Raw genomic sequence first — 26,495 nt, 5'->3', positions numbered from 1 at the left:
CGAACCCACAACCCAGGCGTTGCAAATGCCATGCTCTATCTACTGAGCTACATCCCTGCCGGCCATTCCCTCCCCTACCCTGGACGACGCTGGGCCAATTGCGCGCCGCCCCATGGGTCTCCCGGTCGCGGCCGGCTACGACAGAGCCTTGATTCGAACCAGGATCTCTAGTGGCACAGCTAGCACTGCGATGCAGTGCCTTAGACCACTGCGCCACTCGGGAGACTATGACTATGTCATGTTATGCCCAGTATTACCAGAGCTGTTTTTTTCTTTCTGCCGCTGTTTGGTGCACGTCGCAGGCCGTTTTAAACTACTCCTGACAATTTGTTTTGTTTGATAACAAACAACATTGTTTAGCTAGTTAGTCATGTTACCTAGCTAGCAACCCGATAACTTGACCACTGGTTAGGCTATGCACAAATTTGGATGGCACAAGAGAAATTCAAAAAGATTAGGCTACTCGGAGAGATGCTTAAAAATGGGCTGCAAGAGTGGGTTGTGTGGGAGTAAGTGAGAGAGAAATGGTGTGGGAGGGAGAGTGTAGGCCTATGTGTGTAAAGTTATCTGAACAGTACAGATGGTTACAGTGTTTTCATAACATTCTTGGCCAAGTTTGAAAGCTCTTTGTATCCATAGTCAGTTATTTTTTCCTATGCCTAAAGCTTTAACCATACTTAAAGCTTGGGTGTGTTGTGTGCAAGTGTTACACTTCAAAAACATTGATAAGAGGGAGTAGGCCTACTTAAACATCGGGAGCATTAATAGCTGTATGTTGACTTTTGTGTTTCCGTCACTTATCAAATCGTAGTATGTCTGTAACTCAGTACACTGATTTGTAAGTGAAAAATATTTATTTAGGGCAAAATCTGAGCAAATTCAAAAATTGTGATTAATGTCATTTACTCAATTCATTATTTTAATGGTTTGACAGCCCTAGTTAAAATGTTTTATATCAAGGCATTAGGCTTTATCTAGTTTAAAAGAGGTTTAGTCACAAATATTGACTTGAGATGTGGAAATGTCCATTGACACCAATGCACACTTGCAAATTTTTTTTATCCATTGTCAAGTTAGGCTCCAGGTCATCTGGCCATTCCCATTTAAAAATACCATTATAATTCCCCCCCCCCCCCCCCCCCCCTGCAGCCTAAAGTGAAAGGGAGTAATGAAGACGAGGAGCTGTCTGAGCTGCAGCTGCGTCTCTTGGCCTTGCAGTCAGCCAGCAGGAAGTGGCAGCAGAAAGAACAGCAGGTGATGAAGGCGGGCAAGGAGAAGATCACCAACGCCAAGCCCTCCCAGGAGAAGACCTCCAGCTCTACATCCAGTGCCAACCCAGCCGAAAGGGGCAGAGTCACCACCAGGTCTGCCTCCTCTGCTGCCTCGGAGAAGGCCAAAGCTCTGGCCAACAAGCCCCTGGAGAAGGCAAAGGCTGGGGCTAAGCCTCCAGTGGAGAAGGGCAAAGCTCCGGTCAAGGGGTATCCAGGGAGGAAGATGATCAGCCCAGGTGAGGAGGGCCTTTCTGCTTTTTCAGATCCAAACTGTCCTCAATGTTGGCACCAAACGTTCCATGAAACTGACATTCTAGTCTTGGAACATTTGGTGCCAACATGGAGTTCATTAGATTTCTAAAGCTCAAACTTGAGTTTACAAAACTGCTTATGTATTGCTTTTCCCCCAAAATGTCCCCCCTCTTGGTTCCTGTCCCCCAGGCTCGGTGGCCAAGCAGGCGTTCCGGAAGCAGCAGTTGAGGACCTGGAAGCTCCAACAGCAGAGAGACCAGGAAGAGCAGCGGAGACAGGAGGAGGAGGAACGCCGCAGGAGGGAGGAAGAGATCCGCAAGATCCGGGATCTGTCCAATCAGGACGAGCAGTACAACCGCTTCATGAAGCTGGTCGGGGGGTCCAAGCCGCCACTGCCGCGCAATTGGAGCAAGGTAAGGGGAGAGAGAGGCCCTGTCCAGAAACACATCCTAGAGCCTAGCCCACGGGTGTCGAATTCACTTTGACCCGCAGCCGCATTCGGTCTTCAACGAGGTCTGGAGGGCCGCACTTAAAATGCATTATATTTCCTCGCTGGCAAAATGGCAAAATATAATCCTCTAGCCATCACTTTGGATTTTTTTTATGTTCCCTGACTGGCTAGCTTTCGTCTCGATGACTGTTAGCAAGCAGGACAGAGTGAAGAGACTATAAATGTTGGCCCATTTATAATTTTTACACATTTTCGATTTTATTTTAGTCATTTTAATGTTTAAAATCTTTTTTTTTTTTTTACTCAAACAACTCGCAGGCCAGAATGGCCTAGCCCCTACACCCTAGGCACTTCATGTAACTCCGAAAGGATTGGATATGAGTAAGTAATATGGCGGTGGCTGTACCTAGCCGTCTGATATACTTGGTGAATTCTTCACCGTATTTCTTATATCTATCCAATCGTTACAGATCTACACAAGTGGTTATGAGGCAGGGGCTAGTGATGGGGCTCTGCGTCAGAAATGTTCACTTTCCCAGATGAGAGAAAATGTTGAAATGTCTATTTGTCCCTCTCAGTCCAGAGACAGCGACCACACCAGGAAGTCTTCTGGTAAACAGGGATTGGACTCCTCAGGGAACCTTTACCAGTATGACAACTATGATGAGGTTGCCATGGATACTGACAGTGAGACCAATTCTCCTGGTGAGCAACCAGCTCACCTGCCAATGCACTCACTGCACTGTTCAACCTTTCTGAAGGTGTTATATAGAACCCATCCTGCATCGTGAAATGATTGTATGTAGGGACATGATCATCAATCCATGCCGTTTATTGTGATGTTTGACAGTCTTATTTCTGTCAGAATCTGATTGGCTAAAATTCTGTTCTTGTCTCTTTCCAGCGTCTTCTCCAGTACATGATCCATTTGAGGTCCCAGGATGTTTCACTCACATGCCTTACCCTGTGGACTCCCCTCAATACAGAATTGTACGTTCCACTCTAAACTCTAAACCATGCATCTCTTATAGGGGTAACTAAACAGCTTCCTCTTTCTTTCCAGGATTTGGGACAGCCGCGTTTCCTGTCCGTCATTCCGTCCGCGCCCCCTCCACCCTTACCCCCAATGCCCCCACCCCCGGATGAGCTGGAGCCGCCCCCCAAGCCGCCGTTCGCTGACGAGGAAGAGGAGGAGGAGATGCTGCTCAGAGAGACCTGCCTCATGTCCATGGCCAACAAGAAGGTGGTACTTCCTGCGATACAACACCAGATGGCACCACAGGAGCGCAAAGTGACATGCCCGTGTTATCTGTATTGTCAGGAGTAGAGGAGGGTAGCCTTAAGTTCCTAGTCAAACTCTAGAACAGGGCTGCCCAATCCTCTTCCTGAAGATCTACTGTCCTGTAGGTTTTCAGTCCAACCCTCATTAGCATATCTAATTCAGCTAGTTATGGTCTTGTTGAGCAGCTAGAAAGTAGAATCAGGTGTGTTATATTAGGGTTGGACTGAAAACCCACAGGACAGTAGATCTCCAGGAAGACGGTTGGGCAGCCCTGCTCTAGAAAGTTAATTCAGCTCAACAGAAGATGCATATTTTTCACTCCATTCATTTACAGGTGTTGAACAATGTTAACTTATCTCGTTACCCGGCTATATGAGATGGGCAACTCAGTCATGATATTTTCCATTACTACAGCAAATCATTGTCTTTGAACAGTGGACTTGGTGAATCTGGCTTTAAAAATGTCTTCCTCCCCCTTAGGACATTACCCTTGACAGCGGCCCCCCCTCTCCCTCTCCCCTGGTCAGTCTGGTCCAGCCGGTGCCCAGGAGCAACCTGAGTGTGGTCAGCCTCAACACAGCACCCCAGCCACGGAGCAACAAGTTCAGCCGCGGGCATCACCACCCCAGGCTCCCACTGGTGGTAAGGATAATAATACAATGGAGATAAGACTATAGGCTAATACATAGTTCTTGCTGAATTAATCAGTAAACATGTTCATCTCAACTTTTTAGTTTAAATTTAGTTCCTGTTGGCGTTCCAACCGAACCTAAACATTTAAGGAAATCATAACATAAGTGAAGGCCAGACATCTGCCCTTCCATGTGAAGAACTGCAGAGTTCCAAATAGTTAACATTCCGGTGCGGCAGGTAGCCTAGCGGTTAAGAGCGTTGGGTCAGTAACCGAAAGGTCGCTGGTTCAACTCCCTGAGCCGACTAGGTGATAATTCTGTTGATGTGCCCCTGCTCAAGGCACTTAACCCTAATTGCTCCTGTAAGTCGCTCTGGATAAGAGCGTCTGTTAAATGACTAAAATGTAAATACCTTAAACCCCACAATGTCATGAATAGCGTTCATTCTTTGACACTTTCAACCACAATATTCCGGATAGCATTCATTCTGTTCACCTATATTTCAAACACAGCCATGGAAGTATATTGAAGCAATAAGTCAGTAGATTCGTGAATGAGAGTGCTGAAAACATTGATATATATACATATTTTTGTTAATATTCTCTATTGAAAATATGCTCAACTTTATAGTCATAATTCCAAGAACTACATATTCTGCTGTTTTTGCAGCTAAATTGTGTAAAACAGGGCTTTGGAAGGCACAGGTATCATTGTCCTCAGTAACGTTGTGTCTGTCTGTCTTATGAGAACAATGACTTAGAACTCACACTGTGATTGCCATAGGCAACACTTGTGGGTCCCTGTGTGACATTACAGCAGTACATGTGTGCCCAATGACGCCTGGCCTCAGCTATGTTCCCAGAGCCCGTGAACAATAAGCTCATCTTGGACTGCATCCCAGGGCCTGTATTCACAAAGCGTCAGAGTAGGAGGGCTGGTCTAGGCTCAGTTTTGCATTTCAGATCAAAATGAATAAGACTGGATCTGATCGTAAATTGGCACTCCCACTTTGAGATGAATTGATTTGGAGTTGTGAAGTCAGTGCCCATTCCTCACAATGGCCCATTCAATTCATACATTTTATTGTTCCCCCAGCTCCCGCGGCACAAGGCGGTGGTAGTACATCTCAACGGTTCAGACGACAGTGACTCAGACATGGAGGCCTGCAGCAGCTCTACACAGACACAGTTTGTCTTTGGAGGCCTGGAGTTCATGATCAAGGAGGCCCGCAGGACTGCAGAGGTACGTGCGTGAGTGTGGCCGACCAGTTTAGCCTCCAGGACCTCATCTCAATTTATATGTGAATGGCAGAATTATAATTTGAGATGTGTGCTAATTGTATGTGATTTGAGGGGACGGGCTGTTAATGCGTTTTCTTTCTCTGAACTTCTAGGCAGCAAAAGCCAAACCGACATCAGGATCTGAGGAGAACGATCCGGTCAGAACCCCTGAGGCTTTACCTGATGCAAAGAAGGCTGAGTATCGTCTGCTGAAAGAAGAAATAGCCAGGTATGGATTTCAGAGGATGGTCTGACATAGTGACATAGTTTTTCTACCCAGGCACTATCTATGGATATAACCATTCATTAACAAGCATAGCTATATTAAAGGCACCAAAGTGAGGAAGGAGATTCCTTTAAGATGTGAATGGCGGCACACTATAGACTACAAATGGTCCTTTTTATTAATTAGCCCCCTGGTCTTGGAATTCCCTCCAAGCCAACCTAAAACAGGACCTGGTGTCCCTGGAGGAGTTCAAAGGACAAATAGATAAACAGGTTGTTGAGACATGTAGTTGTTTCTAGTTGTCAATAGTTTGCGTTGCCTTATGTAAGGAAGCATCTTTTCCTTCACTCACATGCCTGTTTGTTTGCTGTTGTATTTGTGCTGTTGCCAGTGTCTTCTGTCTGCGTTGTCCGTTTAATCTTTGTTTTTATTTATTTTTTATCCCGGCCCTAGTCCTCACAGGGGGCCTGTTGCCAGGCCGTCATTGTAAATAAGAATTTGTTCTTAATTGACTAGCCTGGTTAAATAAAGTTTAAAATAAAAACACTGACACATTTCTCACTGTTTTATTTGTTGACTAACTGCAGTAGGGAGAAACAGAAGGTTCTGATGGACCACAGTCCCCGAGCTGTGTCCTCTCCTGCAGGCTCTGATCCCGATGTGGACTTTGCTGCCAAGGCAGCGGCCAAGCTACAGCTGACCGAGGCAGAGACCAACCTGACCAAACACAGGTGAGGCCCCCAAACACATTGGTATTTTCAGTAATTGTCTCACATTAGGGAATTACTTGGACTTATGGTTTCCCCTCTCTCCCTTCCCCCTCCTCCCAGAAACCTGCTCCTGAAGGATGACAACATTCTGAGGCAGCTCTTACAGCAGGAGCAGAAGAAGAAGGAGGTGTTGAAGGCAGCTGAGGCCAAGGTGGCCAAGCTCAAAGAACAGCTCCTGGCCTCAGAGAAGATCGTCAGCGCCAACAAGACACTCCTCAACAGGCTCCAGGAACAGGTGTGTGATCAGTTAGGAAGGAACCCAGGGGAAATTAAACTAAAAGGGAATGAAGTGTGAAGTAAACTCCTAGCTGAGAGCAATGAGTCGGATGGCTGAGGGTTTTACTCAGTGGAATAGGAATTGTTTCTACTGGGAATGTTGGGAAAATGCCAAGCTAAAGGATACGGCACACTTCATTCAATTCTCCTTTCCGTGTATATAGCAGGTGTGGTCACGCCTCCTCCTTGGAGAGCTACGGGGTGAGCTGTCTTTCACTCTCAACACACCTGATTCAGCTAATCAAATCAAATCAAATGTTATTTGTCACATACACGTGTTTAGCAGATGGTATAGTGGGTGTAGCGAAATGCTTGTGCTTCTAGCTACGACAGTGCAGTAATATATAACAATTTCACAACATATACCCAATACACACAAAACTATTAAGGAATGAGATTTAAGAATATATATATATATATATATACATATACGGACAAGCAATTACAGAGCGGCATGGACTAAGATACAGTAGAATATTATAGAATAGAATGCAGTATATACAGTTGAAGTCGGAGGTTTACATACACTTAGGTTGGAGTCATTAAAACTCGTTTTTCAACCACTCCACACATTTCTTGTTAACAAACTATAGTTTTGGCAAGTCGGTTTGGACATCTATTTTGTGTATGACACAAGTAATTTTTCCAACAATTGATTACAGACTGATTATTTCACTTCTAATTCACTATCACAATTCCAGTGGGTCAGAAGTTTACATACACTAAGTTGACTGTGCCTTTAAACAGCTTGGAAAATTCCAGAAAATGATGTCATGGCTTTAGAAGCTTCGGATAGGCTAATTGACATCATTTGAGTCAATTGGAGGTGTACCTGTGGATGTATTTCAAGTCCTACCTTCAAACTCAGTGCCTCTTTCCTTGACATCATGGGAAAATCAAAAGAAATCAGCCAAGACCTCAGAAAAAATATTGTAGACCTCCACAAGTCTGGTTTATACTTGGGAGCAATTTCCAAATGCCTGAAGGTACCACGTTCATCTGAACAAACAATAGTACGCAAGTATAAACACCATGGGACCACGCAGCCGTCATACCGCTCAGGAAGGAGATGCGTTCTGTCTGCTAGAGATTAACGTACTTTGGTGTGAAAAGTGCAAATCAATCCCAGAACAACAGCAAAGGACCTTGTGAAGATGCTGGAGGAAACGGGTACAAAAGTATCTATATCCACAGTAAAACGAGTCCGAAATCGACATAACCTGAAAGGCAGCTCAGCAAGGAAGAAGCCACTGCTCCAAAACCGCCATAAAAAAGCCAGACTACAGTTTGCAACTACACATGGGGACAAAGATCATACTTTTTGGAGAAATGACCTCTGGTCTGATGAAACAAAAATAGAACTGTTTGGCCATAATGACCATCATTATGTTTGGAGGAAAAAGGGGGTTGCTTGCAAGCCGAAGAACACCATCCCAACCGTGAAGCACGGGGGTGGCAGCATCATGCTGTGGGGGTGCTTTGCTGCAGGAGGGACTGGTGCACTTCACAAACTAGATGGCATCATGAGGAAGGAAAATTATGTGGATATATTGAAGCAACATCTCAAGACATCAGTCAGGAAGTTAAAGCTTGGTCGCAAATGGGTCTTCCAAATGGACAATGACCCCAAGCATACTTCCAAAGTTGTGGCAAAATGGCTTAAGGACAACAAAGTCAAGGTATTGGAGTGGCCATCACAAAGCCCTAACCTCGATCCTATAGAAAATTGGTGGGCAGAACTGAAAAAGCGTGTGTGAGCAAGGAGGCCTACAAACCTGGCTCAGTTACACCAGCTCTGTCAGGAGGAATGGGCCAAAATTCACCCAACTTATTGTGGGAAGCTTGTGGAAGGCTACCCAAAACGTTTGACCCAATTTAAACAATTTAAAGCAAATGCTACCAAATACTAATTGAGTGTATGTAAACTTCTGACCCACTGGGAATGTGATGAAAGAAATAAAAGCTGAAATAAATCATTCTCTCTACTATTATTCTGTCATTTCACATTCTTAAAATAAAGTGGTGATCCTAACTGACCTAAGACAGGGAATTTTTTACTAGGATTAAATGTAAGGAATTGTGAAAAACTGATTTAAATGTATTTGGCTAATGTGTATGTAAACTTCCGACTTCAACTGTACATATGAGATGAGTAGTGCAAGATATGTAAACATTATTAAAGTGACTAGTGTTCCTAATCAAGGTTCTGATGAGATGGGGAAAAAATAAGTATTATTGCAGTTATCATACTTGTCGTTATGTTTTAGCTCTCATATCTGTCATTTACACTGATGATACCAAACATTAGGAACACCTTCCTAATATTGAGTTGCACCCCCCTTTTGCCCTCAGAACAGCCTCAATTCGTCAGGGCATGGACTCTACAAGGTGTCGAAAGCGTTCCACAGGGATGCTGGCCCATGTTGACTCCAATGCTTCCCACAGTTGTCAAGTTGGCTGGATGTCCTTTGGGTGGTGGACCATTCTTGATACACACAGGAAACTGTTGAGTGTGAAAAACCCAGCAGTGTTGCAGTTTTTGACACACTCAAACCGGTGCGTGTCAAGAACCAGTGCGTCACCTACTACCGTACCATGTTCAAAGGCACTTACAGTGCCTTCGGAAAGTATTCAGACCCCTTGACTTTTTCCACATTTTGTTACGTTACAGCCTTATTCTAAAATGGATTAAATAAATAAAAATCCTCTGCAATCTACACACACTACCCCATAATGACAAAATGAGAACAGGTTGAGTCCATCTGTACATTCAATTGCTTGGACATTATTTGGAAAGGGACACACCTCTCTATATAAGGTCCCACAGTTGACAGTGCATGTCAGAGCAAAAACCAAGCCATGAGGTCGAAGGAATTGTCCGTAGAGCTCCGAGGCAGGATTATGTCGAGGCACAGATCTGGGGAAGGGTACCAAAAAATGTCTGCAGCATTGAAGGTCCCCAAGAACGCAGTGGCCTACATCATTCTTAAATGGAAGAAGTTTGGAACCACCAAGACTCTTCCTAGAGCTGGCTGCCCGTCCAAACCGAGCAATCGGGGGAGAAGGGCCTTAGTCGGGAGGTGACCAAGAACCCGATGGTCACTCCGACAGAGCTCTTCCAGAAGGACAACCATCTCTGCAGCACTCCACCAATCAGGCCTTTATGGTAGTGGCCAGACGGAAGCCACCCCTCTGTAAAAGGCACATGACAGCCCGCTTGGAGTTGGCCAAAAGGCACATAAAGACTCTCAGACCATGAGAAACAAGATTCTCCGGTCTGATGAAACCAAGATTGAACTCGTTACGTTTGGAGCAAACCTGGCACCATTCCTACGGTGAAGCATAGTGGTGGCAGCATCATGCTGTGGGGATGTTTTTCAGCGGTAGGGACTGGGAGACTAGTCAGGATTGAGGCAAAGATGAACGGAGCAAAGTACAGAGATCCTTGATGAAAACCTGCTCCAGAGCGGTGGTTCACCTTCCAACAGGACAACGACCCTAAGCACACAGCTAAGACAACGCAGAAGTGGCTTCGGGGCAGGTCTCTGAATGTCCTTGAGTGGCCCAGCCAGAGCCCGGACTTGAACCCAATCGAACATCTCTAGAGAGACCTGAAAATAGCTGTGCAGAGACGCTCCCCATCCAACCTGACAGAGCTTGAGAGGATCTGCAGAGAGGAAAAGGAGAAACTCCCCAAATACAGGTGTGACAAGCTTGTAGCTTCATACCCAAGACGAATCGAGGCTGTAATCGCTGCCAAAGGTGCTTCAACAAAGTACTGATTAAAGGGTCTGAATACTTATGTAAATATGATAATTCTATATTTTTATAAATTAGCAAAAATTTCTAAAAACCTGTTTTTGCTTTGTCATTATGGGGTAGTGTGTGTGTGTGTGTGTGTGTGTGTGTGTGTGTGTGTGTGTGTGTGTGTGTGTGTGTGTGTGTGTATATATTTTGGGGGGGGGGATTTAATCAATTTTAGAATAAGGCTGTAACCTAACAAAATGTGGAAAAAGTCCAGGGGTCTGAATACTTTCCGAAGGCACTGTCAATATTTTGTCTTGCCCATTCACTCTCTGAATGGCACACACACAATCCATGTCTCAATTGTCTCAAGGCTTAAAAATCCTTCTTTAACCAGTCTCCTCCCCTTCATCTACACTGATTTTGAAGTGGATTTAACAAGTGACATCAATAAGGGATGATAGCTTTCACCTGGATTCACCTGGTCAGTCTGTCATGGAAAGAGCAGGTGTTCTTAATGTTTTGTGTACTCCATGTATGTTCCCACCCTATAGATTCATCGTGTTCAGCTCCGTGTGTCAGTGAAGAAGAACCACAGCTTGAAGCTACAGAAGGAGCTGGTTCAAGCCCAGGCTGCCGCAGGCAGAGAGCCAGGGGGTCAGAAACGACGCACGGAAGTCCGCCACCCCTCGGTGAGCACCACAACGTACCGACCCACACTATACTATTCCGGAGCCCGTACTTGTTGTTTGAAAGAACATATACAGTGGGGAAAAAAAGTATTTAGTCAGCCACCAATTGTGCAAGTTCTCCCACTTAAAAAGATGAGAGAGGCCTTTAATTTTCATCATAGGTACAGGTCAACTATGACAGACAAAATGAGAAAAGAAAATCCAGAAAATCACATTGTAGGATTTTTAATGAATGTATTTGCAAATTATGGTGGAAAATAAGTATTTGGTCAATAACAAAAGTTTCTCAATACTTTGTTATATACCCTTTGTTGGCAATGACACAGGTCAAACGTTTTCTGTAAGTCTTCAAGGTTTTCACACACTGTTGCTGGTATTTTGGCCCATTCCTCCATGCAGATCTCCTTTAGAGCAGTGATGTTTTGGGGCTGTCGCTGGGCAACACGGACTTTCAACTCCCTCCAAAGATTTTCTATGGGGTTGAGATCTGGAGACTGACTAGGCCACTCCAGGACCTTGAAATGCTTCTTACGAAGCCACTCCTTCGTTGCCCAGGCGGTGTGTTTGGGATCATTTTCATACTGAAAGACCCAGCCACGTTTAATCTTCAATGCCCTTGCTGATGGAAGGAGGGTTTCACTCAAAATCTCACGATACATGGCCCCATTCATTCTTTCCTTTACACAGATCAGTTGTCCTGGTCCCTTTGCAGAAAAACAGCCCCAAAGCATGATGTTTCCACCCCCATGCTTCACAGTAGGTATGGTGTTCTTTGGATGCAACTCAGCATTCTTTGTCCTCCAAACACGACGAGTTGAGTTTTTACCAAAAAGTTCTATTTTGGTTTCATCTTACCACATGACATTCTCCCAATCCTCTTCTGGATCATCCAAATGCACTCTAGCAAACTTCAGACGGGCCTGGACATGTACTGGCTTAAGCAGGGGGACACGTCTGGCACTGCAGGATTTGAGTCCCTGGTGGCGTAGTGTGTTACTGATGGTAGGCTTTGTTACTTTGGTCCCAGCTCTCTGCAGTTCATTCACTAGGTCCCCCCGTGTGGTTCTGGGATTTTTGCTCACCGTTCTTGTGATCATTTTGACCCCACGGGGTGAGATCTTGCGTGGAGCCCCAGATCGAGGGAGATTATCAGTGGTCTTGTATGTCTTCCATTTCCTAATAATTGCTCCCATAGTTGATTTCTTCAAACCAAGCTGCTTACCTATTGCAGATTCAATCTTCCCAGCCTGGTGCAGGTCTACAATTCTGTCCTTTGACAGCTCTTTGGTCTTGGCCATAGTGGAGTTTGGAGTGTGACTGTTTGAGGTTGTGGACAGGTGTCTACTGATAACAAGTTCAAACAGGTGCCATTAATACAGGTAACGAGTGGAGGACAGAGGAGCCTCTTAAAGAAGAAGTTACAGGTCTGTGAGAGCCAGAAATCTTGCTTGTTTGTAGGTGACCAAATACTTATTTTCCACCATAATTTGCAAATAAATTCATAAAAAATCCTACAATGTGATTTTCTGGAAAAATGTTTCTCATTTTGTCTGTCATAGTTGACGTGTACCTATGATGAAAATTACAGGCCTCTCTCATCTGTTTAAGTGGGAAAACTTGCACAATTGGAGGCTGACTAAATACTTTTTTCCCCCACTGTACATGTGTTCAACAAGGCCTTGTCCAGTAGGGCACAACATCGTAAATTGCTTTGAAGTGGAAAATGTCTGTGTTATTGGACTTGTAACACCACCTCTGTTTCGCAATGTCTTCTCCCATTTCCTTTCAACTGCACACGACCCAGCCATAAGTAAAGGCCAGAGTTCTCTAAAGTCTCTCTGCCCTGCCTCCATTCCACAGCCTGTGAAGCGTCTGCGTGTGGAAGTCTCCGTCGCTCCCCGCGGCACTGAACGCCACTTCGCCGACCTCCTGGCCCAGAAGCAGCGTCTGCAGCTGCTAGAGTCAGAGTACGCCCTAAAGATCCAGAAACTGAAGGAGGCCCAGGCCCTCCACAACCGAGGAGCCGTCCCCGAACCCCCGCCACCCCAGGCCACCTCCACCCCTCTCCCCAGGGCTCGCCAGCCCAGCGCCCCCCCCACCAGCCCCTTCCCCCTGCCCCAGCCCTCCCTGCACGACCTCACCCAGGATAAACTCACACTGGTCAGCAATGAGGACATCACTGAGACGGAGGACAGCGACATGGAACCCGCCGCTGCAGCCACGCCCACCGCCTCGGCCCGGAGTGTTCGCAGACGCTCTTTCAGAGAGACAGGCGCCCCCACCAAGCCTAAACTGGATCCTGGTGGGACTGGGCTGGTCAAGGGTTGTCCAGCCAAGTCAGCCAAGGTTAAGGCCGCTGGGCCTGGGGAGCTGTTCCTAGGGCTGGAGGTGGAGGCCCTGCAGAGGATGGACAAGCAGCAGGCCAACCTGGGAGAGCTGCTGCTTGGGGAACTACGGGTGCTAGGTGGCACTGTGGAGAGAACTCCAGCTGGGAAGGTAAAGCATAATATAACTGGAACCTACACGCACTGAATTCAAATTGCCTTTTGTTGTGGTTTAAATGCTACTTAGTTGGTTATGTACCGTTTCTGGACTAGCATACAACACACATGTCCTGTTTTGGAACTGTTTTCTATTCATTCTCCATGGTAAGACTGACATGTTTTCATGTTCAGGTGATAGAGGTGGATGTAGACATAATGGCTGCCCAGTCAAGCCGTGCTGAGCTAAAGCCTGTCCCGTTCGGACAATATCGCAGCCCTCTCCTGGTCTTCAAGTCTTACAGGTAGGTGGTTACTTCATTGCTAGGCCATCTCCCAATTGTACATTACTAGTGCCAAGAATGACAACATCCTGCCATCAATAAGAACCTCTCACCTTTTCCTCTTCTCGATTTGCCTTTCTTCAGGTTCAGTCCATACTTTCGGACCAAGGAGAAGTTATCACTCAGTTCTGTGTCTTACAGCAACGTTGTAGCGCCCAAAAAGTGTTTCTGTCGCTTCGACCTCACAGGCACATGCAATGACGATGACTGCAAGTGGTAAGTCAGTCCTCTTAGTGTGTTTGTGTAAACATGCATGTGAATCTAGACTCATTTCTGTTTCATTATAATCACCCCATCTCCTTGTCTTTTGGGTGATCTAATGTTGGTTTCTCCTGGTCTATGTTTCTAGGCAGCATATGAGAAACTGCACTTTTGGTGGAAACCAGCTTTTCCATGATATCCTGTCGTACAACCTGGCCCTGATTGGCTGCTCGGAGAGCAGTACTACTGATGACATCAGTGTTGCCACAGGTAACAGAACCACACTGCCACCTGGCAATATTGAAATGCCATTGAGCTTAGAAGTTATGGACTGGCGACTGATTAATGCACATATGTTTTATCTTTAACCTCTTATTCCATGTTAAATACATGTTTGAAGCGTTCACTGACAATGTCAGTTGTGACAATGTTGCTTGTGTCCTATTTTCAGAAAAGTATATCAAAAAGCTCTTTGGGACAAACAAGGATTGCATGGGAATGGACCAGAAGGCCGTCCTACTCTTGAGCAAAGTGAATGAAAGCAAAAGACATGGTGAGATGTCCTTCCTTATATCTCCTATTCACTCAACAATATGTTGAGTATTTAAGGAACCTACTCAACAATAGAAGCATTCTGACTCTAGTCTCTCTTGTGTTTTGTCTAGTCCCTCCCTTCACCACGTGTAAGGATCTCAGGAGGTGGAGGCCTCAGCCCACTCGCCAGGCCAGCCCAAACGCAGGGGACGACAGCGGGGACGAAAGTGCAGACGCCAACCCTGGTCCGGTCAAATACGGTGAGTCAGTCTGTAGGTTCATCTCCCAACAACAAACCACAATGGACGAGCAGAATTACAACTGATCTGAAGCGCAGTGTAAATGATGGAAGCTGCACTAACACAACAATTGCTTCTCTTCAATTGTGCAGATCACAACTGTTCGTTTTTCTCCTGGAGATTTGACCGTTATCCTCTGCTGTTTGTTGGTTTCTTTCCTTGTCATAGACGGTTGTTCCAAGAGGAGTTTGTCTGCTGCCATGGACGTGTGTGTGACCCCAGACGACAAGCGTTATTTCATTAGTGAGACTGACGACATATCTAACCTGGAGACCAGTGTCCTGGAGAGCCCCCGCGACGCACAGCTCTGGATCAAACTGGCCTTCAAATACCTCAGCCAGAAAGAAACGTAAGTAAATACCTCAGCCAGAAAGAAAAGTAAGGAAATACCTCAGCCAGAAAGAAACGTAAGTAAGTACCTCGGCCTGAAAGAAACCCTCTAGTCTCTCTCTCTCTATATACATATATATATATGACCCTCTACTCAAGGCATACTCAAATCTGGATCTGCTGTGAAATAGTAATTTTTTGGGGTGATACATTTGTATCAGATTGGATATGTATTATACTGTATATTTGTTGTAATATAACGTGATATAAGAATTGTATCGTGTTGCTTCCCTGTAGCTCAGCGGCTGAATGCCTGGACGCTGCGTTGAACACGCTGTCTCGTGCCCTGGAAGACAACCGGGACAACCCAGAGATCTGGTGCCACTACCTGTCTCTGTTCTCCCGCCGAGGGAAGAGGGACGAGGTGCAGGAGATGTGTGAGATGGCTGTGGAACACGCCCCCGACTACCAAGTCTGGTGGAGTGTAAGTTTTCATGTCCAACCTACCCTCTACAGCAGTGGTCACCAACCGGTCGATCTTCTAGGCATTCCTAGTCGATCACCAAACATTTCTGTAGAAAAGCCAACGATAAAAGCATAACGGCTTGCGGTAATTTTTTTGTTCTTCCGTGTTGCGTTATTGGCGGTGGGTGCACTTGACTCAGAAGCCCTGCGTACCGGGTAGGCGTGAGTTCCCTTTTGAACTATTTTATTTGTCTGAAAAGTCAAACTCTGCCTACCCGGCAGACCAAATCGAGTGCGCCTACTGCGCTGGCCAATCGGATAGCTGAAATCGCTGTGCCTACCTACAGCTTCTACTACCCCGGCCTCAGCAAAGTTTGATACTAGCCTACGTGAGATTTCATAACTTTTAAAACCATGACCAGAGACTGTAAAAGAATATGGCAAAGAGCTGCTGTTTTTATGAGTTCATGTCTAAGTTTTATTCAGTATTGTCAACTTTTTATTCAACACTATTACAGAACATAAAACGTGCTTCTATCTGCTTCCACTGCAGCTGCAATGAATGAGTAGCCAAGTGTGTCTATAGCCCTGCATTTTTATTATTAGTATTATTATTAGCAGCTCGTCGTGTCTATTTTAATATTGAGGAGTAGGCCTATTTCACTTTCTCTGGTCATAGGAACAACATTAATTTGTGCGTGAGGCAGATGCGGTGCGACTTGACTTTCGCCATCAGGTGGAAGACGGTGTCCCCTCTTTGGTCGGTTTCACCGGAGAAAAGGAAGGAGAGAGCAGGGACCGTAAGAGGTGGACCCTCTGCTGCTCTCTCCCCCCCTCCGCTGAGACTAATGCCGTGTTCAGTACTGAGAACTTGGAAAATAATGAGGTCCGACTCGGGAAAATCGTTTTGATCGGGCATGTTTCTAGAGCTCCGACCTGAAGATTACTGGCGTCATGATTTGACCTTGTTTTTTCAGAGTTCCCAGTTGTCTTGAAAGCACCATGACCATCATATGCAGGTACCATCAGTAGAAAAATAAAGGGAATTATTTGCAAATGATTTACATTTATGCTCAGCTGTGCCTCGCAAGTGCTACACCAACTGATCTATTTTGTTATCAAAGCTCGAGTTTTGAAATATAATCTGGTCTGAGAAGAACAATATTGGTAGGCCAAGCATATAGCCAATATGCTGTTATAATGTATTAGGCCTAGTGGCAAACCTCATTCCTACAGATCTGTTTTTATTAGGTTAATGTTACATTTTCGAAGTCGTGTAAAAAAAATAATAATTGAGCGGTAGATCTCTGCTTGCTTTTTGACTGCGAATGTGATCTTGACTCAGAAAAGATTGGTGACCACTGCTCTACAGTCTACATACCTACTACTAGTTTAGCCCTAGATAAGGGCAGGGTGCACAACTCAGGCTCTCTGGTTCTGCAGTCCTGCTGGTTTTTATTTCCTTCCAGCACTTAATGTTGTTGGAGAGTGAAGTACACACTGCCCTTTTCCCCTAACTATGTGAAATAGAATGTAACCCCCCCCCCCCCCCTCACCACAGTACCTAACCATGGAGAGCTCGTTTGAGGGGAAGGACTTCGTGTGTGGTCGTCTGCTGAAGTACCTACTAGACTGTTCTTGGACTAGTGGACGCTCTGAGAGGCTATCCTTCCAGCTGCTGGAGACTCTACTCTACAGGGTCCAACTCAGCGTGTTCACAGGCCGGATACAGAATGCCCTGGCCATCCTACAGGTAAGGAACTGTAAAAAAAAAGAACCTTGAGCTTCACCAATATAGCTGCACACATCAATTTCCCGGGGTCCAAGTCATGGCATCTTGTTTCCACCATCAGGCCAAACCGATTCATAGCTCTTGGATTAGCTACTGCTACACAAAATACACAAGATGCTCGAGGACAATCAATAACCTCAATGGCATCCCTGTTCATTCCAGAATGCCTTGAAGTCAGTCACTGAGCAGTGCATTGCTGACCACCTGACCGTGAGTGACCGCTGCCTGGTCTGGCTGTCCTTCATCCACCTGACAGAGTTTGACCGCCTGCCGGCCAGCCTGTATGACCCAGCCAACTCCAACCCCTCCCGGGTGGTAAGCACCGAGGCCTTCGCCCTCCCCTGGAGAATGCCGCTCGACGTCCGCACCGAGCCTGATACACTTATCGCTGTGTTCGAAGGTGAGCCTTCACCATCGCCACAGGGTTCAATGACTCACAAGGGAACTGTCCATGCTTTTTACAGGTCTCCTAATTAGCTTTTTCCCACAATCTATAAATGTTCACTTTTTCCACACTTACTCATGGTAAATGTTGTTTATTTGCACGCATAAAAATTTTACGCTTCCAGTTCGACTATTTCCACTCAGTCACTTCTTAAATGTTTCTACAATTACTGCCACATTATTGATGTAAATGTAGTTTACAGCTGAGAGGGGCATTGATTTCATACTTGTTTTTTCAATGCTAGATGCAGTACGTCAGTGCACAGACCAGACTCTGCCTCCCAGTGAGAGAACCCTGGCCTGTCTGCCTCTATACACAAACCTCATCACCTGCTACAGCCTGCTGGGAAAGTGAGCTCAACACTGACATTCTGCTAGCTAGGGGTGTGTGTGTGGCCCCCAATAAAATCTGTCTTGTGTGTTGCACTGGGCGGTAAACCGTATTTTACTATATACCGGTATTGATACACGGACCGGTTTGGGTTTTTACTTTACCTTGTATAATGGTATTTCAATGTTTGGTTTGTTAAATGTGCTACGTAACTCCGGCGCATTTTAATGGACTTTTTTTTTATATACCGAACACAAATATAATTCAACATGAAACAATTTCAACGAGTTACAGTTCATATAAGGAAATTACTCAATTGAAATAAGTTAACTAGCCCCTAATCTATGGATTTCGCATGACTGGGCAGGGGTGCAGCCATGGGTGGGCCTGGGAGGGCACAGGCCAACCCAATCAGAATGAATTTTTCCCCACAAAAGGGCTTTATTACAGACCGTTTCATCAGCTATCTGGGTGGCTAGTCTCAGACAATGAAGCCAAATGTGGAGGTCCTGAGCTGGCGTGGTTACACGTGGTCTGCGGTTGTGAGGCCGGTTAAACGTACTGCCAAATTCTCTAAAATGACGGAGGCGGCTTATGGTAGAGAAATTAACATTAAATTCTCTGGCAACAACTCTGGTGGACATTCCTGCCGTCAGCATGCCAATTGCACGCTCCCTCAGACATCTGTGACATTGTGTTGTGACAAAACTGCACATTTTAGAGTGGCCTTATTGTCCCCAGCACAAGGTGCACCTGTAATGATCGTGCTGTTTAATCAGCTTCTTGTTATGCCAAACCTTTCAGGTGTATTATCTTGGCAAAGGAGAAATGCTCACTAACAGGGATGTAAACAAATTTGTGCACAAAATCTGAGCGAAATAAGCTTTTTGTGCATATGGAACATTTCTTGGATCTTTTATTTCAGCTCATGAAACATGTTGCGTTTTATATTTTTGTTTAGTATAGTTTACGCGTTTGCCACTTGGGTCATCTCTCTCCTCCTTCATGCCACTCTGTCACACCAAGCCCTTCCCCCTGTCAGTCAAGAAGAGTGGAATTGCTCGAGCACTTGGTATAAGTTGGATTGAACAGTATAAAACGATCAGAATGGAGAAGGCCCCATTGAAATCCCTTATAATGTACACTAGATGACCAAAAGTATGTGGACACCTGCTCGTCGAACATCTCATTCCAAAATCATGGGCATTAATATCTAGTTGGTACCCCCTTTGCTGCTGTAACAGCCTCCACTCTTCTGGGAAGGATTTACATTTTAGTCATTTAGCAGACGCTCTTATCCAGAGCGACTTACAGCAAACGCCATGCTCTACCAACTGAGCTACATCCCTGCTGGCCATTCCCTCCCCTACCCTGGACGACGCTGGGTTTCCACTAGATGTTGGAACATTGCTGCGGGGACTTACTTTCATTCAGCCACAAGAGTATTAGTGAGGTCAGGCACTGATGTTGGGTAATTAGGCATTAATCGCAGTCGGCGTTCCAATTCATCCCAAAGGTGTTCGATGGGGTTGAGGTCAGGGCTCTGTGCAGGCCTGTCAAGTTCTTCCACACTGATCTCGACAAACCATTTCTGTATGGACCTCGCTTTGTGCACGGGGGCATTGTCAGGCCTAGCCCGAACCATGAAAAACAGCACCAGACCATTATTCCTCCTTCACCAAACTTTACAGTTGGCACTATGCATTCGGGCGGGTAGCGTTCTCCTGGCATCCGCCAAACCCAGATTCGTCCGTCGGACTGCCAGATGGTGAAGCGTGATTCATCCCTCCAGAGAATGAGTTTCCACTGCTCCAGAGTCTATTGGCGGCGAGCTTTACATCACTCATGCCGACGCTTGGCATTGCGCATGGTGATCTTAGGCTTGTGTGCGGCTGCTCAGCCATGGAAACCCTTTTTATGAAGCTCCTGACGAACAGTTATTGTGCTGATGTTGCTTCCAGAGGCAGTTTGTAACTTTAAGTTAGAGTTGCAACGAGGACAGACGATTTTTACGCGCTTTAGCGCTTGGCGGTCCCGTTCTGTGAGCTTGTGTGGCCTACCACTTGGGGCTGAGCCTTTGTTGCTCCAAGACGTTTCCACTTCACAATAACAGCACTTAGAGTTGACGGGGGCAGCTTTAGCAGGGCAGAAATATGGAAAGGTGGCATCCTATGACGGTGCCACGTTGAAAGTCACTGAGCTCTTCAGTAAGGCCATTCTACTGCCAATGTTTGTCTATGGAGATTGCATGGCGGTGTGCTTGATTTTATACACCTGTCCGCAACGAGTGTGGCTGAAATAGCCGAATCGACTAATTTGAAGGTGTCCACATACTTTTGTGTATATATAGTATGTGTTGCCACCCTAGGTTCACGAACTACTCATAAATATTTAGAACTTTTATTATTCAAAAACATCATATTGTCAAATACTGCCATACCGTCACAAATGATAAAATATTATGACATTTTGGCCATATTGCCCCGTCCTACTTTTGTGATTGGACAAGAAAGGTCTTAATGTGTGTGGTTTGGTGGGTGTGTCATTCACTAGCTACTGCTAGTCTTAACGTAAAACTGACTTGCACCCCGTAGGTACGATGCAGGCCTGGAGCTGTGTGAGTCCCTGTTGGCGCTGTGCCCGCAGTCCTGTGTCCTTTTAGATGCCCTGTCAGGGCTCTACGTGGGGAAGGGGGACTGTGAGCAGGGTGTCTGGGTGTGGCTACGGTCTCTGTCCCAGTGTCCACACAACGCAGAGGTCTTCTACCACACTTGCAAATTCCTTATGGCACAGGTTAGTCTGGCTGTCAGTGGTCTGGGTGGCACTCCTGGTCATTTCAAATGTTATATATCCTCACGGGGGCAATTTTAAGAAAGTCAATTTACATGTAGCAACATCATTTTGTGTTTTTTGCACTAAGATTCTTAACAGGATGTGTCTCTTTCAAGTTGCTTGTACACATAGTTTCATGACCTAGCTAACTTACATTTACATATGTTTTCACACCGCTGAGTCAATACATGTTACAATCACCTTTGGCAGCGATTACAGCTGTGAGTCTTTCTGGGTAAGTCTCTAAGAGCTTTGCAGACCTGGATTGTACAATATTTGCACATTTATTTTTCAAGCTTTGTCAAGTTGGTTGTTTATCATTGCTAGACAGCCATTTTCAAGACTTGCCATAGATTTTCAAGACGATTGAAGTCAACTGTAACTAGGCCACTCAGGAATATTCAATGTCGTCTTGGTAAGCAACTCCAGTATATTTTTGACCTTGTGTTTTAGATTATTGTCCTGCTGAAAGGTGAATTTGTCTCCCAGTGTCTGTTGGAAAGCAGACTGAACCAGGTTTTCCTCTAGGATTTTGCCTGTGCTTAGCTCTATTCCGTTTCTTTTTATCCCCAAAAAACACCCTAGACCTTGCTGATGACATAACATGATGCTGCCACCACCATGCTTGAAAATATGAAGAGTGGTTTTTCTTCAGGACATAGTTAATTTCTGTTAAATTTTTTGCAGTTTTACTTTAGTGCCTTATTGCAAACAGGATGCATGTTTTGACATATTTTTTTATTTTCACTCTGTCATTTAGGTTAGTATTGTGGAGTAACTACAATGTTGTAGTTTACATCCTCAGTTTTCTCCTACTACAGCCATTAACTCTAACTGTTTGAAAGTCACCATTGGCCTCATGGTAAAATCCCTGATCGGTTTCCTTCCTCTCCGGCAACTGAGTTAAGAAGTTTGCCTGTATCTTTGTAGTAACTGGGTGTATTGATACACCATCCAAAGTGTACATAATTACTTCACCATGCTCAAAGGGGTATTCGATGTCTACTTTTTAAAAAATCCATCTACCAATAGGTGCCCTTTGCGAGGCATTGGAAAACCTCCCTTTGTGGTTGAATCTGTGTTTGAAATGCACTGCTCTACTGAGGAACCTTACAGATAATTGTATGTGTGGGGTACAGAGATGCAGTAGTCATTCAAAAATCATGTTAAACACTATTATTACACACAGTGAGTCCATGCAACTTATGTGACTTGTTAAGCATTCTTTTCCTCCTGAACTTATTTAGGCTTGTCATAACAAAGGGGTTGAATATTTGAATCAAGACATTTCAGCTTTTCATTTTGAATTAATTTGTAAACATTTCTAAACATAATTCCACTTTATGGGGTATTGTGTGTAGGCCAGTGGCACAATCTCAATTGAATCAATTTTAAATTCAGGCTGTAACAACAAAATGTGGAAAAAGTCAAGGGTGTGAATACTTTCTGAAGGCACTGTATATGTCTGAACAGGAGAAGTCCAGTTGCATCACTCCTCTGTTCCGCGAGTTTGTCCTATCTTTCTGTGATGGGGAGAGAAGTGAACAGAAACCTGTGGATGTACTACGGTAGGACATTTTCTCCTAGAACTTAAGCAGGAATGAATGTCCTAACTCCTAAAATGTAAAAAAAACAACTAACTTTTTGTAAACAAAGTTGCTTCCTTTTGTAGATTGGTATATGGTTAAATGTTCCTTGAATTAATGCAATCTCCATTTATTTTCAAGGTACATCCTTGGTATTCCAACGGAAGACATCCTAAGATGCCCAGTTATCAAAAAGCAACTTCAAGGGCAGCTTAGTCACCATAAGCCTTACCTGAACCTCGTCCACTGGTAAGTATTGTGCTGTGATATGCCGGCTGACCCTGCACTACACATAAACCCAGTTCTTATTCATATATGGCAGTTCAATGCACCATCGTTAACATTTACCGGTAACAGTTTACAATAAGGTTACCTTTTATAAAGGGTTATTAACGGTTATTAATTCATTTATAAATGCAATAAAACATGAAGACAGTTGGGCTTCCTGATCATAAGTCATTTCATACAGTTCGAGACAGTGTTATGTTTTCTGGTGTCTTGTTTTGCAGTCTGTGGCAGTGGGTGCACGGTAATGTTGGGGAGGCGATTGATGCCTTCGAGAGAGCCCTGGGAGCCGTAATGCAGCTAGATGTCCTTCACAAGCTATGGATGGAGTGAGTCAAGTCTTACAATGTCTTACACCAACTCCTTAGCATGCATCTGTTTCATCCTCTCACCACCATCGCCATAATGATAGTACTATCGTCCCATGGGCTGAAGGGGCCACATCTGATGAGGGTCAAGACAGATCTTAAGCTCTTATAGCAATGATAACAGGCACACATACAATAAAAGGGTCCCCAAGAGGGAGTGCAGGCTTTCATCAGGATGACATTGCATCCAATCAGAAGGCCTTACCAACTAACCAACCCCAGTGTGGTTGATTAGCGGCTATCCTCCACCCAGGGGCTGCCTTAGCATTAGCATGTCCACACGTCCAGGTGGGGGTAGGCCCAGAGACCTAACTAACCATCTTACTGTTCTCTCCAGTTATCTCCTTTTTACCAGCAGTAAGCTAGCTGGGAGCCCCTCCAACGGCCGAGAGCTCCGGATGTTATCAGAACTTGTCCAGCGTTGCCTAGTAACTGTCCCTTCCAGGCTGGAGGTTCCGTTCAGCACGGCCCAGTACTGGAGCTGTTTCAGATTTCACAACAAGGTAATACAACTGGACTTGTTATCTTCACTGTAACCACTGATCAGATGAGCCCCAATGACTAAAATAAATCCAGAGAGCCAATGTTGGTCAGGAAGAGACTATGAAGTTGAATCCTTTTGTTAGCGTTTTCACTTTTCTTTTTGGTTTGTGGTATTTGAAATGTGCAGTTGCAAACTTCTCCACTCTCAGGTTATGTCCCACTACCTGAGCTGTCTGCCCCAATCCCAGCACCCCCATATCCTGGAGAGACTAAAATACACCATGCCCACCAACGCTGAACTGGCCCTGAGGTACCCAAAGCACCCAACGCCACTTCACAACACTACAGGCCTAAACCTGTTGTAAACTAGTCCTGCTTGCTTGGACATGGACAGAGGGTGATAGGAGTCAGAATATATTCAAGTTGGAACTGTGTTTTAGTGCCTTGTTATTGTTTCATTTGTTGAATCTCTATTTGTTATATTAGTTACTGGTTGTTACGTCTGCATTTATCTGTTTGTGGAGTCTATTGTTTAGGTTATAGTGTTTATAACTGCTGATCCGGTCTTATTTTGTTGTTGTCTAGGCTGTACTGTCCAGACGGTTAGATTAGATTTGTTGTTGTTGTTGTTGTATAGGTTGCTGCATCAAGAATGGCAGGACGGAAATATAGAACATCTGAAATTCCAGGCCAGAATGTTGAGCAGTAGCATTCCAAACTATCTGGCCAACTGGAAAATGTAAGTCCAAACTTTCTCCTGCGCTGAACAGCACTTGTGCTGCTGGTATGGCAACAAGGTGAATATCTTTCTAGATGGGTTCTCACTGTTCTGATGCACTTTTCCAATGCCCTTTTTCACGTACAAAATGTGGCTTCTGTCATGCTTCAATCACAGCTTTGAAAAGCTGCTGCACTTGAAAAGCAGGAATTGCTGACAGGCTTTTGTGCTGTGTTTCTCGGCAGAGCGATCGCTGTGGAGAGGGAACTCAAGGAGCGTTCCGAGGTGAGTTAGAGGGAGGCAGGGGTGGGTGGGCAGGGGGAAATGAGAGAAGTGAGTAGGGGCAGTGAGAGACGGGCGAGTGAAAGAAGGAAAGACTGGTTGAGTAAAAATAGAAGCGCAAAAGACTGGTCAGGGCTCTACGCTGACCTTTTGTACAAGGAGTTGAAAAATGTAAGAGCCCACAAATGTAGGACCACAATGAAAAATATTTGACGTAACAAGCCGTTTTCTTTAGTAATGGTGCAGGCATGATGGTCATGAATCTGCGCTCAGTGTATTCTCCGTGGCACTCTGGCTGCGGTACAGTGAAATAATCATTGTAACTATCATCTGGGTGATTCATTTCTTTCTAGGTGAACTGGTGCTCCTAATTGAAAATTCCAGGTCGCACCGCAAAATATTTAGGCGCATATGCGAGTAAAATGGACGCACTGTAGAGCCCTGCTGGTAAGGGAGTGGATGGATGAAGGTTAAAGTTTAGGGAGAGGGATATGACATGGAGGGAGATATGACAGTAAAGTTAGCAGGGGGTTGTGTGGATGTACACTATATAATGTATGTTGCTCTGTTAACCTGTTGATGACTCTGCTGCTGTCCCAACCTCTTGTGTCTCAGTGTTTCGCTTTGCATATTTACCTTGACCCAGCTGTTCCATAATCTTCCCTTCATTTTGTTGTAATCTATTTCTTCCCTACAGGCTATTGTCAGTGTTCGCCACAATGTAATGTATGACAGTTAAGGCTTACAACTGACGGTGGGGACAAAATGGAATGGTTGGATTTTGTTGCTCGGTAACAGTTTGGTCTATTAGAGACAAACTAAACTAGTTACTAAAACCACTGACCTCATTCCACACTCTTTCTCCTGTTTTGTCCTTGTCCTCTGCTAAACTGACACGTGGCTCCCGCGTTCGGTATTTTTGTTTGTTTTTGTAGGTCCGGCTTCTCTATCAGCAAGCCCTGCAGAAGCTTCCACTGTGTGCCATCCTATGGAAAGATGTAATTTCCCCCTCAGTTACTATCTCTCTGCACACACACACACACACACACTTCTCAACAAAAAAAGTTCGTTTTTTGTTCACCTAACAGGTAATGCACGCATGTTCACCTGCCCCACCTTCCCCCTCCTCTCTCTCCCTTTCCAGCGCCTGCTGTTTGAAGCTGCGGAGGGAGGTAAAACTGATAAACTGAGGAAACTTGTTGACAAATGTCAAGAGGTGGGAGTGAGTCTAAGTGAGCCCCTAAATTTAGGCTCGAGCAAAATGGAGGGAGAGGATCACTGAAGATCACCACCCCCCCCCCCCCTCCCTCAAAATAAATAAATAACTAGATTAAATCGAAGTCCAATCAGACCAGACCACTGCCTAGGTTAGCCAGTGAGAGGGGGGCAGACTCTAGAGGCAGACCCTCCCGCAGTAGGACTCTCTCCAGCCAGGAGACGCCTGTGGGCAGGACGGTTGCTCGCTCATCACCGAAGCCAATGAATGAACTCCCTCCCTGTCCAAACTCTGGGCCACGCACTCAGGGTTATATCACCTTACATCATGTACGTAAGTATAGACCTGCTACCTAAGTGACAAGTATTTGCTTTTCCCTTTTTAATTTACATGTTCCTTTTCTCGTAATGTCACTTAATTTTATTTTGACCTTTTACCTTTACGTACGAGGTTGAAGAGTTTTGACTGACTATGACATCCTAACTGGGATGTTGACGGGCGTCTGTCTGAGTGTTTTAAAGGATGTTTTCCCCAAATAGTGATGCTCGCTGCTGCCTTCTACAGTATGTGTAACTTTTTTGTTCCAGTGTCTCCCAAGGGAAGAGATAAAATGACTTGTTTATTTCGCT

At 45.1% G+C, this 26,495-nt stretch overlaps 1 protein-coding gene across 4 annotated transcripts in view; it reads left to right on the top strand.

Annotated features, from left to right (window-relative positions):
• LOC311137321 (zinc finger C3H1 domain-containing protein-like) overlaps positions 1-25,954 on the top strand; it is a 31,317-nt gene extending 5,363 nt beyond the window's left edge. The window contains exons 4-35 of one of the 4 annotated variants that reach the window (XM_084171758.1): positions 1,150-1,507; positions 1,713-1,936; positions 2,553-2,661; positions 2,879-2,964; positions 3,038-3,217; positions 3,737-3,898; positions 4,984-5,130; positions 5,282-5,397; positions 5,982-6,125; positions 6,225-6,399; positions 10,739-10,876; positions 12,737-13,372; positions 13,552-13,661; positions 13,785-13,916; positions 14,050-14,171; positions 14,353-14,454; positions 14,567-14,695; positions 14,903-15,083; positions 15,362-15,548; positions 17,091-17,282; positions 17,484-17,721; positions 18,011-18,116; positions 20,691-20,889; positions 22,402-22,496; positions 22,656-22,763; positions 23,024-23,128; positions 23,505-23,670; positions 23,860-23,960; positions 24,288-24,389; positions 24,614-24,653; positions 25,586-25,648; positions 25,795-25,954. In XM_084171758.1, the coding sequence (XP_084027884.1) occupies positions 1,150-1,507; positions 1,713-1,936; positions 2,553-2,661; positions 2,879-2,964; positions 3,038-3,217; positions 3,737-3,898; positions 4,984-5,130; positions 5,282-5,397; positions 5,982-6,125; positions 6,225-6,399; positions 10,739-10,876; positions 12,737-13,372; positions 13,552-13,661; positions 13,785-13,916; positions 14,050-14,171; positions 14,353-14,454; positions 14,567-14,695; positions 14,903-15,083; positions 15,362-15,548; positions 17,091-17,282; positions 17,484-17,721; positions 18,011-18,116; positions 20,691-20,889; positions 22,402-22,496; positions 22,656-22,763; positions 23,024-23,128; positions 23,505-23,670; positions 23,860-23,960; positions 24,288-24,389; positions 24,614-24,653; positions 25,586-25,648; positions 25,795-25,932 (5,091 nt within the window). In that variant the 3' untranslated portion in view covers positions 25,933-25,954. Of the gene's footprint in view, positions 1-1,149; positions 1,508-1,712; positions 1,937-2,552; positions 2,680-2,878; positions 2,965-3,037; positions 3,218-3,736; positions 3,899-4,983; positions 5,131-5,281; positions 5,398-5,981; positions 6,126-6,224; positions 6,400-10,738; positions 10,877-12,736; positions 13,373-13,551; positions 13,662-13,784; positions 13,917-14,049; positions 14,172-14,352; positions 14,455-14,566; positions 14,696-14,902; positions 15,084-15,361; positions 15,549-17,090; positions 17,283-17,483; positions 17,722-18,010; positions 18,117-20,690; positions 21,344-22,401; positions 22,497-22,655; positions 22,764-23,023; positions 23,129-23,504; positions 23,671-23,859; positions 23,961-24,287; positions 24,390-24,613; positions 24,654-25,585; positions 25,649-25,794 lie in introns of those variants that run through there. The other 3 variants (XM_084171757.1, XR_014613941.1, XR_014613942.1) reach the window with 3 other exon arrangements.
• The last annotated feature ends 541 nt before the right edge of the window (positions 25,955-26,495 follow it).

Source organism: Coregonus lavaretus (genome assembly GCF_964263955.1).
Source record: "Coregonus lavaretus genome assembly, chromosome: 11".
Lineage (NCBI taxonomy): Eukaryota > Metazoa > Chordata > Actinopteri > Salmoniformes > Salmonidae > Coregonus > Coregonus lavaretus.
This window is presented reverse-complemented; position numbering and strand designations above follow the sequence as displayed.